This window comes from Helianthus annuus, chromosome 14 (assembly GCF_002127325.2).
Source record: "Helianthus annuus cultivar XRQ/B chromosome 14, HanXRQr2.0-SUNRISE, whole genome shotgun sequence".
Lineage (NCBI taxonomy): Eukaryota > Viridiplantae > Streptophyta > Magnoliopsida > Asterales > Asteraceae > Helianthus > Helianthus annuus.
The window spans coordinates 105,028,183-105,045,458 of NC_035446.2; the positions used below are offsets into that span (position 1 = coordinate 105,028,183).

Sequence of the window (17,276 nt, forward strand, 5' to 3'; positions counted from 1 at the left end):
TGTCTTTTACGCGAATCATGTGAAAATAAAATTAAGTGATATAAGTCAAAATTGGTGGCACAAGAATTTTCACAAATACCTATGATTGATTATGAGAAAACGTATTCTTCAGTGGTGGATGCATTGACTTTCCAATATCTTATTAGTCTGGTAATATATAAAAGAGAATTGACACGCGTCTTATGAAAGTTATGTATCACTTGATACTAAGTCATATAAAATAAGTTCTCGAGAATATTATGAGTATTATATAAATTCAGATCTGAATACATATACATGTTATATATGTTATCGAATTGAATATAATTGGAACTCCCCATGAGTATCCTAAAGCATTTGAGTGCTTAAGAGGTTAATTGAAACACCTTATGGATGTAACAATAGTGCACCAATACTCCAATAAACATACCTAGAAAATGTGTACCTGGTTATTATGGAAACTCAATGTACATAGTGTACAAACATGGTACAATATGGATTTTGGAGATAAAAGCTAGTGTTTATGGCATTTTTGCATATGATATAGATATCAATGTGTTAAATGCGAAAATTTATGTAGCAAAACTTCTAAAGAGTGAAAGCACATGCATATTTGGATAAAATGGAAAGAATTCCCTCAGGGATTGATAATGCTAGAAGCTTGAATGATGTCAAAACCTCAAGAATGTATTGTATGAAGTTGACAAAATACGCATGGACTAAATAGTCGAAACGAGTGTTGTACAACTCGAGATATTCGCATAAAGAGGGATATAAGTTTGATTAAATTAGCCATGTTCTATGAACATTCTACTTTTAAAAGTTCACAATAATCGCAATTTACAGTAATGATGTCTAGGCATCATTGAGAGGAATTGTCGAGCTTTTAGAGGGAGAATTTTTTAATGACCTTGGCACGGTCTAATTATTACTCGAACTGCAGTTCGAGTATATATGTAATTATATTTTATTAATCCCTCAAGTACATCCAGAAGATGATGTTTGGATATTTTAGTATGGACATAGTTAAACCTTAAAGTATGTTAAAGGTTGTTAAGTCATTTGTTATAAGAAATGACTATTATCATCTCCTACCAAAGTAGAGATTCTCATTCTAGAAGTACCATCATTAAATGCATAAGTGCATTAATATGTTTTGCTAGCTATGTATGGTTATAATATCTTTTACTTGAGCTTATTGTCATGATATAAACTTTGTCAAGTAAAGAGACATTGGAATGAGTTCAAGGAAATATTTCAGGTATAAACGATATTTGATTATATTTTACTAACCCATCAAAAGAAGTTTTGTTAGTCTTGTAGATGCAGGAATGTAACAAAACACAGTCGTGCACATTAAGGGATCAAGCAACAAATCATTGGCTACAAAAGCTTTGTTCGACTTTCAAGGAAGATGGACACATGTCACTTAAAGGATACATGTTAAAATGAGGGGGAGACTTATTCAAGTTGCACTCTTTTTCCCTTAACTAAGTTTTGTCCCATTGGGTTTTCTTAGTAAGGTTTTTTTAATGAGGCAACATACCTGATCCAAAAGTATCAGGAGGAGAAAATACGCGTTGCACTCTTTTTCCCTTAGCTGAGGTTTTGTCCCACTGGGTTTTCCTAGCAAGGTTTTTAACGAGGCAGCATCACCAAGCGTATTAAAGGTATGTGGATAGTCAAGGAGGAGTGTTATGAATGTATCATTTATATTGTGACTCTCCACATACATAACTTATCTAACTCCTATCTCTTTAGTTCCTTTAATATTAATGTATGTGCCTATATGTATAATGGCATTTGTGTATGGTGAATATAGATCAATCAATAAGATTTACAATCTCATTTTCTTATTCTTCCCTTCATATTGCTAATAGGTTAAGTTGTATTGTGACTCTCCACATACATAACTTATCTAACTTCTATCTCTTTAGTTCCTTTAATATTAATGTATGTGCCTATATGTATAATGGCATTTGTGTATGGTGAATATAGATCAATCAATAAGATTTACAATCTCATTTTCTTATTCTTCCCTTCATATTGCTAATAGGTTAAGTTGTTTCACAACAAAATAAATGATGAGTAATGATGCCTTTATTTCGTTGTTTGATATTATCGGAAGGAGCCAATGGCGTTGAGATGACACAGTAGAACCCCTAGTTCTTCATTTCATACCATATAACAAAAGTAAAAAAGAAAAAGACAAAAACAAGAACTAAAATTATATAACATGCCAAACTCTTTACTTCACATACATTCATTCATTTTCATCTCCTGTTTCTTCTCGCAACCCGACAATATCGACCCTAAACCTGAACCTGATCTCAGATCAACAGTTCGAGACTAGCAACCGATTCGATGACGGCTTGAACCGTGGGTTAAAAAATGAGGCCATTTTGCTTATTGGTGTTGGTTTTGGTGTTACAAGAAGCAAATTGTTCTCAAAGGCAACAGAAGCTTTATGATTTCAAAACAAAGCTTCAACAACACTCGTTTCAGCTGTCATCTTCTTTCGATCTTGTCAAGGTACATCTTTTAGTGCTTGAAGTACACCTACACTGCTCGTCAGAGTGGGTCAAAAGGGTCCGCTGACCACCAATCACCGTAATTTATTAAAGTTTTAAATATAAAATTTCGAGTTTTGGTAACAAAAACATGCGTCAGACCCCGTAATTGTAACCAGGATAGTAAAGAACCTTATGATGGCCCTCCAACTAAAAAGTTCTAGTTCTGTCGCTGAATATTCATTTTATGAATTTTCCAACAGAGTTCGGGAAGGGTGTTTTACCCAATTGGGTATAGAGCAGACCCGAGTGGTGCGCAGGATAGCACGGTGGCCGTTATTGACGCGGTGACCGACGCTTGTTCAGTCGGAAATGGGCAGCAGTTGCTGCCCGGAGTCAACGATTTGGGTGGCGCTATTGTTGACCTTCAAGGTGGCAGCTTCAGGATCTCTAAACCCATTATTATTCCTCCGAATTCCGGCAACTTAGTGGTATTTTACTAAATTAGCCCTTCTTGTTCTTTAATTGATGTGTCATGTCAACTTAATTTTGTGTCTAGTTTTGTAAATATAGAGTCAGTTGTACAATCGGATGTTTTTACTACTTTCATCCAATGTTTTAAAAATCGATTTTTAAGTCATACCGGGTTAGGCTCTAAAATGGTTCAACCGGTTGAACCAGGTTGTATCGGGTGGTTAAACCGGGTTACTAGTTAACCCTATAAATTCCATAAAATACAAACTAATCTCAAAAAACATTCAAATCTCAACTCGGATTTATGTAACTAAACATAGTTTTATCTAAATACAATTATTTTTATTGTAAACTATTAAGCATGAAATATTGGAATAAAAGACACTAGGTTAATTACCGGAATTATGGAAGATCAATATTACCTTAATATCGTATTTTATTAAAATTAAGAAATCAAATCTTAAGATAATGCAAACCGGTTCAACGGTTTGAACCTGTAGAACCAGATTTACCGCCAATACATAAGACATACCGTATTCGGGTTTTACCGGCCTTTATCGTACCGGACTCGTGTCCGATATCCGATTTAACCGGTATAACCGGCCGATTCATACCGGTATTTAAAACATGCTTTCATCCAATCTCACCCACAATATCATTTACGTGTCCGTTTCTTTCTCTTTCTCTACCACTTCCCTTATTGGTTATATTTTTATCAAATATACCAATTGTTAATTATCACTTTTACCTTTAAGAAGTTTACGTATAGTCACGAATGTGAAATTACTACAGTTTGATGATGATATAATACATATAATAAGAAACATTAGTATTTCATTGGGTTATTGGATTTTATCACCCCTGACTATTGGCTATTGGTCGCTGCCACCCTCAAGTATCACTTTGACGTCCGCCACCTCCAACTTAACACTTAGTGTGTTCTGTCACCATGTTGTTAACTTATCACTAACTTTTGATCATCTTACTATACTTTTGGAGGTGTCTAAGATCCCTAAAACCTTCCAAATATCCCTATGACACCCCCAAAAGTATAGTAACATGATCAAAAGTTAGTAATCAGTTAACGACGTGGTGACAGAACACACTAAGTGTTAAGTTGGGGGTGACGGACGTCAAAGTGACAGTTGGGGGTGACAACGGTCAATAACCAATGGTTGGGGGTGATAAAATCCAATAACCATATTTCATTTTGTAACCATTTTATACATGTTCTCTTCAATAAGTTCAATTTAACTATGCAACATTTATTCGGTTGACATCTAACACACTTAAACGTTATAGATACAAGGCGGTACATTGCGAGCATCTAACACATATCCATCAGACGGCTACCTAATCGAACTACACTCGCCAAGTTCCTTAAAATCTTCGAAAACCAAGTCACACGACACACTCTCCGACATTAAAACAAGAAACGAACCAATATACTACGAAGACATCACCCTTCGTGACATCCTTTTCGATTCAAGTAACATAAGTGGAGGCCTTCTCGTGGTTGACTCAGCCCGAACTCGAGTCACCAATTGCTTTTTCGTACATTTCGTCACCGAGGGAATATTAGTCGAGAGAGGCCACGAAACCTTCATATCTAGTTGCTTCATGGGAGAGATCCTTAACGTCGGTGGGGACCAACGTGAGCGTGATTTCATAGGGACCGCCATTGATCTCACTAGCAACGACAATGCGGTCACAGATGTCGTTATCTTCTCAGCCGCTATCGGGATTGTGTTAAGGAGTCAGATTAACATAATCACCGGGGTACATTGTTACAACAAGGCTACAGTTTTTGGTGGGATTGGGATTTTGATCAAATCAGGACAAATCCGGATGGATAACTGTTACTTGGATTACAACTCGATTGTTATCGAAGACCCGACGCAAATTCATGTTACCAACGGGTTTTTTCTAGGAGGAGGTAACATTGTTTTGAAGTCGGTTAATGGTCGCATATCGGGCCTCAACATTATTAACAACATGTTCACTGGTGACTCGAGAAGTGTCGTGGAACTAGACGGGGAGTTCACAAGCATTGATCAAGTTGTTATCGATCAAAATAATGCGATAGGCGGGATGAGGATGAAATCTACGGTTGGGAAGTTGGCGGTGACCGGAAGCGGGACTGTGTGGAGAGCGGACTTCTCGCCAGTGTTGGTTTTTCCGGACAGAATAAGTCATGTTCAATACTCGGTTTATAATAGTGCATTGAGAATAAATGGGATGGGAGGACATGCGGTTACAAATGTAAGTGGGAACATTGTTGTGGTTGAGACAGAAAAACAAATGAATGGGACTGTTTGGTTTTTGGTTGATCAGAATCTATGATATTTAAGGGCGTTATTTTATTATACTTTAACTAAATATATATAAATGAGTTTTACATTGTTTGTTGGTGTAACAATTGGATTTTATTAATTGCATGATGTGTGGTTAAACTATACATATTTTTTAACAGTTTTGTTTAAAATAAATATGATGAACTAACATCACTTACGAGGGCACGTATCATACTACTAGACAACTAGGTAATGGGCGGGGTCTAAACTACAATCTTTCTATGTGGATTGACACTTATCTAATCAAACTAACCACACATGTAAGCGAAAATTGCCTAGTTAACTTGTTTTATAAATTTTTGTGTTTATTTTTTTATATGTAGTTATGTTTATCAATCAAAAACCTATCGCAAATAGTGATCTTGAAATATATTAAATGTGACCCAAACTGAATTGTTAACAACGGATTGACCCGGCCAATCCAAACAGTTAAGTTTGTCGGGTTTTTTAAATCATTGTTATTGATTAAACTCATTCCAGGACAAACCATTGATACAAAAAAGAAAAAAAGAAGGTTTTGTGACGTTGTTCTTTTAACCGTTAGTAACTTGTAAATCCGTTTTGAATGTATACGTTTTAAAAAGTACCGGACCTCTTAAAAAAGGTCCACTTTAAAAAACTATTTATTTTAATTATTTGGTCATTTAATAAATATATTCATTTAATTTTAATTATTAATTGTTTAAATCTTCCTATACTAATAAACAAAAATCTTTTTGTATACGTGTCACTCTCTGGTGCCTCCTCCCTTTTAATAATAATATTACATATTAATTTTTATACACAAAATATAATATAATATTAATTAATATAGTTAGAGATAAACGTATAAATTCAATTTTAATTAATAATTATCTATAACAAATATAAAAGTATCAAATAATATAATAAGTATAATATTATTTAATATAGTTAGAGAAACGTATAATTTCAAATTTAATTAATAGTAAATTACTTTTTGAGTCCCTATGTTTTAGTGGTTTTAACCTCTTGAATCCAAAATCAAAAAGTTTAACGCCCTGAGTCTCTAACCGCTCATTCACACCCCCTGTAAAAAATTCAAAAAACTTTTTGTAAGGCCAAGTTATCTAAGTTTTCACAACTTGTAGAAATTTTCATTTTACCCTAACCATATATATTCGTTAAGATAAAATATATTATTTGGATATAAACAATAATTACTAATAAAGTATCAAATCACATGTACAAGTACTTATAGTATATAACTTAGAAGACGAAAATTACAAGCGGGTTATCTAAATAAAGTACAAAATTATCTTTAAAGCGAACACTAAATGGTTTTTAAAAGGCATATTTTTTTTTTGCTATTAAGTATATAACATTATATTTACTTAAGCCGTGTAATACATGTGTTCAATATTTTCTTCCAATTTTATATTTATGTTAATATCAATACGTTTTCATCTTAAAAAATGGTCCAACATCCTAATAACATTGAGTTTTAAATATTAAACTTAGTTTCAATCATATTACGCAACTAAAAACATTATCATCATGCTAAATAAAGACATTATATAATATTATAAAAATTTTAATTTGAATATTTAAATGTCGACTACTAATTAAAAAAGTTATTGTAGACGCTCAAATTTATAGTTTAAAAAACTTTAGTCCTATTTTTTAAACGTGTACTTTATTTTTAGTATGATTTTTTTAAATGTAATATTTTCTATATAATGATGATATTCGTATCTTGTCTCATGATCCATATATCTAAAAATAGTATTTATATCAAAGAATTTTTTATATCAGTAATATACATAGTAGAATTTAATTACAATTCATTTACCATAACCTCATAACTTATAATTATTTTTAAAAATACTTACAATTTTATGATCATTATTTTTTTTAGCGTTACTTCTTTTTAAGACATATAATAAAATGGATTGTAGTATCTCAAAAAAGAAGTGAAAACTTAGAAAATTATTTTGAATAGCGAAAATATAACTGTTCGTTTTACTATTTTATCTAAATAAGTCATTTCATTAATAAGGATTATATACAAGTTTATAATTTATATTTTTTTGTCATTTAACCCGTGTAATACACGGGGTTGTAAGCTAGTTATATAAAATAATAAAATACGGTAGCTGTGAGGATTATAACAAAAGTTATAGGATGAAAATTTGGCCGAATGAAAGAAGATGCTAATATGGTGTTTAGCTGGAAAATGGGATGGATATACCTGATGACCTACAAGATAGTAAGCGATTGAGTATAAGCTAGGGGCTGTTTGGTAGCCTCTTAATGACCATTCAGATGCTACCTCTTAATGGTTTAAAACCTTTGAATGAATAACAGGTAACCTCAAGTCTGAATGGTTAACAGGTAACCTCTGAATGGTAAATCATCACATGTCACATTCTTCTACCTTCTCATTGGTAAAATTCTTAATGGTTCCATTAAGAGGTAGCCTCTTAATGACCATTCAGAGGCTACCAAACAGCCCCTTAGTCCCACATTTGATTGCATCAAAATGGAAGGGGGATGCTAGCTATAAAGTAAGAAACCCGACAACTGAAAATAAAGAAGTATAATTTGAATTATAGGCTTTTGTTTAAAAAACATATATATAATATATATATTTTAAGTAAAAAAATATAATTTGGGGTCCCGATAAAGAGGGCTTTAGGGATTCGCTCACCCTGCTCTTGGCTCGGGCCAACCCTACATAGGGTTTAGAGTTGATGATTTAGGCAAGAAGACTAAATCGTAGGACAGTTGATTCAAACAAGAGAAGTAAATAGTATGAGTTGGACAATAGTAAATGAGATGCTTAAGTAGCAAACCTTTAGTCTCGTCACAAATGAGAAATGATTTGTCACTATGACAAAACTTTAAGGTGAGGAAAAGTATTTTTGTGTAAGAAGTAAGAGTGAGAAGAAAATATAACGGATAATGTAAACTTGGTGTGCGCAACGGTCGAACATTTATGCTCATCCCTGGTTTGGACTACAACGAAAGGTGGCACCCCCATGAATGTTTGTAAGGTAGTGATGGTAGTTTGGCTTGTTACTGGCCTAGAACTTCTGGTATCGGGTCATGGGTAACGCACCACGTCGTTTTAGCACGTGTCGCATGTACATGTACCAACATTGAACCACATCATGGCACAACCAGTAACTTATTTATTATTTACCTATTATAAATTAGCAACACTTTAGTGCATAGATAAGTTGTACTCTATGCTTAGGAGGGTTTTTTTAAAAAATATTATTACACTTTTAACCCAAAGCTACTTTGGTTTTTTTTACTTTTAACCCAAAACTTTTTTAATCTTTTCCAATCTAACCTCACAACTTTTTTACTTTCAACTTTGGTCCTCTACACTTTTCATATTTCGTAAAATTTCCGTTTTACGTTTTGTTCTAAATTTTTCGAGTTAACACGACACAACGTTCGTGTTTGGTTCAACTTTTTTACATTTTGTTTCACGCTTTGTTCTAAATTTTGCGAGTTAACATGACGCGACGTGCGTGTATGGTTCAACGTTTTTATGTCGTCTATTCTTTTCCCGTTTGATAGATTCGTCGCAACACGCGAGTCCAAAATCGACTTAGCTATTATTTTTTATGTTTTATGCTTCGGTCTAATGTCTCCGCATTAACACACCACAACTTCAGTGTTGATAGTCGCTGGCAGTAATGTGGCATTGGTGTTATTTGTCACGGTTTTACACCCTTACCGCAACGGTTGGAGGGCTTAATACTAGTTAAGTATAAATACATAAGATAGAATTATTTGTATAAGTATAATCTTTTCAAAAACATATATCTATTTATACTTTCTATAAAAGGAGAAATCCAAGTGACATAAGAAAAGCTGATGTGTCAGCTAGAGAGCATGTCCAACAAGGCTTTTCTTATGTCATTATTACATCACAAAGGCTAATATATAAAGACTTTAAGACTCAAAGTTGACCCACATTCATATTCCAAAGGCCTACCATCAAACCACTGCCTTAAACCTCTGACGAATCAAAATCCGGGCTCCATATTCAATTCAAAATTTTATAATCAAACATCTGTTCCCAGTTCAAAATTCTGGCTCCACACTTTCATCTCTCCCTCAAATCCAGTTCCCTCAACATCTGCTCTCAACATTTTATAATCAAAATTTGTTCCCAATTCAAAATTCTGGCTGCACATTCAAAATTCAAATTTCAAAATTCAAACCATATATTCTAATTCTAATCCTATAAATAAAACATAATTATCTAGCTCCACATTCAAATCTCTCTCGCTGATATCTGCGTGTCTCTCTCTCTCTCTCTCTCTCTCTCTGAAATGCATCTTTCTCGTGATTCAGCCGCTATTCTCCGATTACACTTCTTTGTTCGAATGTTTGATGATTCTGTTTACATGTTATCGTTCCAGTATCATTGTTCCAACATCGTCGTTTCAGTGAAGCTTCCCATCACACATCAACCTTTCAATATCGATGTTGCAGTATAATTGTTGCAACATCGTGAAAAGTTGCTTGTGCTACCTTCTTTGATGGGAGAGTTGCAACTTCAACGGACGACATGTATCTTCTATCGTGAAAAGTCAGTTGTGCTACAACAGTTGAGAAGAGACATTTGCATTTTAGGTTTGTATCTTATTTTGATTAACTGTTGATGATGTTGAGAGTTTTTATTTACATTGACATTTTAGAATATGTTAACATGCAACTTTTATATTATTAAAATGAACTGCTATATTATTAAAATGAATTGCTACATAAAGTATTACACGCAAGGGTTAACACTTGCTAAGATTTCGTAGACTCTGGCCTTTCTCCATGTGATTTCATGCTCTCTTTTTAATTTCATGTCAGTTAGAATGTTGCAGATTTTCTGATCATGTTCTAGAAGTTGTGTTAGAAACTCTTCTGCATTCTTCTGGAACTATGATGGAGGAGAGTGGAGGACTTCATCGAGCAATGCTATGTTGTTCCAGGTTTTGTTGTAATTAGTATCGTTGATTATGTCGACTTTCGTGTTTAGTTCTTGGTCTGCTCTTTGTTCTTTGAGTGACCACATCAAGAACTGTGTTTTAACATCGCTGGTGTCTGACCAGTGGTAAAAGCTGAAGTTTGCCATGTAGATTTTTTGTTGGTTTTCTGATTTGGAACAATTTTTGACAGAAAGTGATTTGTAGGACAATTTGTTGATGTTTTGAATCAAAAGTAATCATCGGTCTTTTATAGAGTTTAAAAACGCGTCTACATGGTAAATGAAGAGATTAATTGTAATTGTGATAATCTGCTTTTGTTCTTTAAGTTTCGAAATTTTGTCCCTTGGCTTTCTTGGTATTTAATTTTACAGTTTCCCATAAAAGTTGGGGTTTGAAAAGGTTTTTTGCATTAAAAGACTGTTGTTTTGAAATATAAATTAATATGTTTATATATTAAATCTACACGTTTTCATAATTACAAACTTCAGTATATAAACTCATAGTCACTTCACCTGTTTTTCATCACGTTTTCCTACCAAGATATCATACTTTCAGGAAATTCGAGTAATATAGTTAATTTAAATGGCGTCATTCACAAATGCAAAATCAGATTATTTAAAGCAGCGTTTTGTCAGGTAAATCGAGGAACAGGTGGATGAAGATAGGGCTACTCGTTAAGAGTTGAAGAGATGTTTTGATGGATTGCAAGTTGGCCTGTTCACTAGAGAGCAGGTTTCCAGAGATCTTATGCGGATGCCTTCAAATTCCGTTCGTGAGCTTTGTGTTGTCAGTAATATAGAGTGCGATGATAGAGACGTGGAGTTCATGGCGATGCTGAAGGACATACATCGAGAGGTTCAGCAATCGATGGAGTTGAAGCTAAAGTTTCTTAATTCTTGTTGTTATTGTTAGATTTGAACTTTAATGTTGTTCAGTATGTGATGTAATTATTGGACTTTTAATGTCATGAATAAATGAATAAAATTTAATCTTATGAATCTAAGTTACGTTTTAGTTTTACTTATTTAGTGTTTGAGTTTGATTTAGATTATGTTGATGTTGAATTGTGTCTGAACATTTGTTTGGTAAGTCAACAGAAGTTTAATAGTATGAAGGGTTGGTTTGATGGTGAACAGATAATATTGATGTTGAATTGTGTCTGAACATCTGTTTGGTAAGTCAACAGAGGTTTAATAGTATCAACGGTTGGTTTGATGAACAGATTAGTTGATGTTGAATTATGTCTGATGTAACACCCTTAAAATTTCTACTTGAATTTAGCTATAATTCAAAAGATTTATATAAGAGATGACCTATTTTAAAACATAGGTTCCAAAAATAAAGTTTCAAAGTAGCGAACATTAGTCAAGTACCGACTAATGTTTACATTCATAAGTTGTTTTGCAAACTAGTTTACATCATAACATTTTGTTTTTTTTTTCGCAGAGTTAATTTACGCGGAAGTTTCAGAAATTTGTGTTCGGTTCTTCAAAAGCTAGCTTGACCGTCATCCGTAATCCTTGGATACCTAAAAACTGAAATGTTTACATTAAACATTAGTATTAGAATACTTAGAAATAATACATATTCGAAACTACGTCTAAAACGGATTCGAATTAACAATGAAATACAGACTTTATCATAAGTTCTAAAGCTCTACCGTAACTTACGGTAGATACCGTAAATTACGGTAGCTTTTGGAAATTTCTGGTTCCACCGTAACACAGGGGAAACCCACCGTAACCTTTTGGTCTCTACCGTAAATTACGGTATATACCATAATTTACAGTAGACGCTGGAATGTTATGTTTGGTTTGATTTGTTTGTTTACTTGAATCAAGTTCTCGGGTTTCAATCCTACAAATCAACATGTTTAACCCTCGTATTCTAATATGTCATTTGTCAATAATAACAAGAGACCGAGTAACCATACTACAATGTATTACCATGCCTTATTTGGTTATTCGACCCGTTTGGCTCATCTAAGGAAGTCTCCATTTTGATGACTACCAACGAGGTCTAACCAGTTTCTTCGCCTATTATTCGACATAGCGAATATCATCGCTTTAATCCAACTCAACTTTTAATACACAATCCAACTACATATATGCCAAATATCAAAATTTACCCAAATGTAACGAATCAAGTTACATACCTACATCATTTGTCGACATTGCTTTCTAATCATAATTACCCATTCCCGGGCTTGTTGTCCTTAGCGTAACCCTTCTAATCCTCGGTTTTTGCTTTTAATACTCAATTTAACGAGTGACGTTCGAGTCACTCCAAACATTACCATTTCGACCATTATTTTAACACATTTTTCATCTAGTGAATTACATCACTTTACTTACATCCCATTATGACTAATTAAGCGGTATTATCAATAAACATATTTAACCAACTATTTATTTTGACCCGCCTGGTTTGTCGAGTGAATTCCATCACTTCTTAGACTTACCAAACGCAACTATTTTCGCTATAACAACATTAGACATATTTACGACTTGGCTTATCTACGTAAATGTAACGAGACGACAAGTCGCGTACCTTTAGAGCACACCCTTCAAACGCGTATCCGCTCCGGCTTGTCCGCTTGACGATCCGGATTCTTTGCCTAAAGAGTTCAATTCACAATCAACTTAGAACTCTTTTCATAATCATTAACGCATAATTCTCTATAATAATCAAATCTGCGTTTTCATCTGATTTTTAACATTTTAATACCCACTTAGGCATTTTAACAAACACCTAGCGGGTCAGATTTTTACATCATCAAAACCAAGTTCATGACTTGTAATAATCATCTAAATCAACTTCAATTAGTCACATTTACACATGTTTTAACTTCTAAATTTCAGAAAGTACCTCATAGAACTCAGATTACACTAGAACAAGAATCATGATCTTAGTGTTTACCAAGTTTCTACAACTTATTAATCACCTACAATGGTGATTATGGACCCTACAAGTATCATGCAAGATTTTGACAAGAAATCATCTAGGGTTTATCCCTAAACATCATACTTTTTCTGAAATCACTTTCTATGATCAAATTACACTAGAATAATCATTCTAAACCCTAGTGTTCATCATTATCTTGTAAAACCCATAACCCACCTTCAATGTGTTCATGGAATTTCCTGAATTTGGACATGATTTCACATGTAGTTGTCTAGGTTTTACTTCTAGACACCATGTCATCACTAAGCTAACCAAATCACAAACATGCATCATCAAATTTCAGATTTCCCAATTTCATGAGAATTTCAAACAGAGAATTAACACCAAATTTTTTCATACCTTGTAACCCCCTTGTGATGAGGATCACTAATCCATGTTCGGATTTTGATTTGGACTGAGTTTGATCCTTCAATTTAGAGATTTTATGCTGAACTAGGGTTTTGATGAACTTGGTCGCCCCCTGCTCTTGTCTGGTCGATCTCACACACGTATGTGCGTTTGAGATTTCTATTTTTCATGTTTTATTAAACTAAATTTTAGTTTAATCACTTTTGGTCCCTCTAATTTCCTTTAGTCCCCTTTTTGTCCTTTAACTACTCACTAGTCATTATCTAACTAGGTTAGTGTCACCCCTAGTTAGTTTATTTTACTAATTTATTTACAAATAAATTGTAAATTTTATGAACTTATATTTTCGGGATGTTACATCTGAACATCTGTTTGGTAAGTCAACAGAGGTTTAATAGTATCAAGTGTTGGTTTGATGGTGAACAGATGACTGCAAAGATAAAACAACAGGCGTATGGTTCATATTCCAAAGGTCTGCCATCAAACCACTGCCTTAAACCTCTGACGATTCAAAATCCTGGCTCCATATTCAATTCAAAATTTTAAAAATAAAACAACTTCTAAAAGTTATCATCTGTCCTCATAACTTCTGTTTATCTAACGACTGTTTGACTCACACTGTTTCCAACGACCAACAGAGGTTTCCAAACACATTTAGTTAGACATCTTTTAGACATCTTTTATTAAGTTTGTTAAATATGTTTTATATTTACTTATAGTTGTCTTTTAGCTATAATAGATAACACATTTTCATACAATATCTATACATGTATCTATATATTCTATCAATATGTGTTATGCATGGTTTTCAATGTAAATGTAAATGTAAAAATAACAAATTGTGTCTGAACATCTGTTTGGTAAGTCAACAGAGGTTTAATAGTATCAAGGGTTGGTTTGATGGTGAACAAATGAGTGCAAAGATAAAACAAATGTTCAGAATTTGATCATTGATAGTAGTTTTTTTGAAGAATCTGTGCTCCTGCAAATTACAGAGAGTGAATATTTGGAGTTGTAAAAGGTCCGTTCTTGTTAAAGTTTGGTAAAAGAGAACATCAGCTGATGATGAAACAACTGTGTATGCTAACGACTGTTTGATTTACCACTGTTGACTAAATGAATAAATTTTAATAGTATTAATCTTTGTTGTCGCATCTTCATTTTAATTATTTCAGTCATTCCTAACAGTGGTTGGGCTAATAGAAGATGTTAGACTTACGACTGTTGAGTTACACCGATTGAAAACAACTGTTTTTGAAACTTATGCTTGCCTAAAAATACATCCACTGCTAAATGGTACCGTCTGTTGTCATAATTTCTGTTTATCCTAATGACTGTTGATTTACTATAGTTCTGACTGTCATCCATTATGACAACAGAGGTTCTGACTTGGACAGATGTTAGCTAAAAATAAAACAACTGCTGAAAGTTATCATATGTTCTCATAACTTCTGTTTATCTAACGACTGTTTGACTCACACTGTTTCCAACGACCAACAGAGGTTTCCAAACACATTTTGTTAGACATCTTTTAGACATCTTTTATTAAGTTTGTTAAATATATTTTATATTTACTTATAGTTGTCTTTTAACTATAATAGATAACACATTTTCGTACAATATCTATACATGTATCTATATGTTCTATCAATATGTATTATGCATGGTTTTCAATGTAAATGTAAATAACAAATTCAATAAGGGGTGTATGTGTAAATATTTTTCATTTGTTGAAAATATGGGAAAACGAAAACACAACCGTCATTATTTCTTTAGCATCATTACACATCAAACATCTATCATCTGACTTCTTTCAAAAATCTCTTCTTCCCAGTCATTTTATAGGGTTTCCACTTTCTTATTCACATACATTTACACTTCAATCATTGGATGTTTTGTTGTTTTTTCTTCAACAATTGGTATGTAAATTCATATTGTAATGAACTTTATATTGTTTAACCGATTTTAAGTAAAAAAAATTCAAATCCTATCTTGCTACAAATACGATTTTAAACGTTTATTGCTATACATTCAAGAAGGGTTTAGTTAGGTGTTTGAATCATTTGTTGAGAACATATTAAAATAGTTATTATTTGCAGAAAATTTTTAACTCATACTCTGTTTCTATGATTAATTTCAGTAGATACTCTGTTAATACAAAAAGTTAATGTTCATCTTCGAAACCAACTTTTTAATTTCAATGTTTTAACATCTTTACTGATTCAGGTTTTATCATGTATACTACATTTGTCAAGTTCTTGATAACCCAGAATCTTTGAAACTGGTAAGACATGTTTTTTATATACATAATTTATTTTTATTGAGATATATATTTAAGAGTTGTTATGGTTTATATTTTCTTACACTACTTAAAAATTATATACAGGATGTACCTATAGCCTTTGCTAATCAAAAGTGGGGAGATTGTTGGCAAAAAAAATAGGTTGTGAATCTATCATGAGTCTGGTAAAAAATGGGTTGTGAGGGTCAGAACAGAAAATCCAACGCCAATAATAACTAACGGTTGGGACAGTGTTGTTAAAGATCTCAATTTGCCGAGGGATACTTTGTTGGTTTTCAGACCGTTAGGTGATTTTGGGCTTGAACTTTCATGTTTTGTTGATGGCATGTGTGGGTGAATCTTATTTCACGTTTAATCGTTATGCAAGATTTGGTTTTACGGTATGACTATTGATCTTAACTTGAATCCTTTTGCATCTTAAATGTGTCAACGCTTATTTTCATAAGTTACATACTTCTCGTATATTATTCATTATTTTTAATTTTATGCAGGTAATCGAAGACTGCTTCATTAAACAATTTTACGTAAACAGCCCACCAAGTGGCAAATTTCAAATCTGTTATAAGGGTTCCTATTGGAATGTTGAGGTGTCTAAGGTTGATACTGTCACACCCCCCAAAATCCACCCGCGGAGTATCACCGCTTGGGAGCGTGGCTGACCAGGATCAAGCCACCAATCATATCGAACATAATAAGTAATAAATGTAATTCAATCAACAATATGAAAGGTGTTCAAACAAAGCATATTAAGTGTCTAGCGGAAGCATAAATGTAAACCCAATGTAAGTAATAAGTTCAAATGTTTAAAAGTTTTAGCATGGTATCCACGATCCATGTCCCACAACGACTGCGCCTCCCGTGCAAGCTCCAAGTATACCTAAGGTCCTGCAAGGCATGTAACAGAGAGTCAACAACAAAGTTGAGCGAGTTCACAGTTGGTTGTTCAGTGATCGTAATAGTATAGTAGGTCGTATGTTCGCTTAGTCAATCATGTTTCGTATGCATTTGTATCGCAGCCCTCTAGGCATGTGTGCGAAGATTAGTGGGAGTTTCCCAAGTATTCTAGACTAGGTATATTTGTATCGCAGCCCACTCGGCATGTGTGCGAAGTTTAGTGTATGGTTCGCAGCCATTCCAGGCATGTGTGCGAAGATTGGTTCTATTATCGCAGCCATTCCCGGCGTGTGTGCGAAGAGAAGTATTTGTATCACTGGTCTAGCAGTATCTATCAATAACCTTCCTCTCCCGAGGCCCAAAGTACATAATCCCGATAACAACATAAGTATAAGAAACCTTCCAAACCCATTCCCGACCCTGGGAATCCCATGCCTTGGTAAGAGTGTGAACTCACCTTGGTTTGCTCGGCAGATACACAGAAAGGTCA

General features: G+C 33.6%; 1 protein-coding gene across 1 annotated transcript; it reads left to right on the forward strand.

Moving 5' to 3' along the window:
- Nucleotides 1-2,238: 2,238 nt before the first annotated feature.
- Nucleotides 2,239-5,313, forward strand: LOC110908904 (polygalacturonase QRT3). Its single transcript, XM_022153903.2, has 3 exons — nucleotides 2,239-2,511; nucleotides 2,753-2,980; nucleotides 4,266-5,313. The coding sequence occupies exons 1-3, from the start codon at nucleotides 2,371-2,373 to the stop codon at nucleotides 5,304-5,306; spliced, it is 1,410 nt and encodes a 469-aa protein (XP_022009595.1). The 5' UTR covers nucleotides 2,239-2,370; the 3' UTR covers nucleotides 5,307-5,313.
- Nucleotides 5,314-17,276: the final 11,963 nt, after the last annotated feature.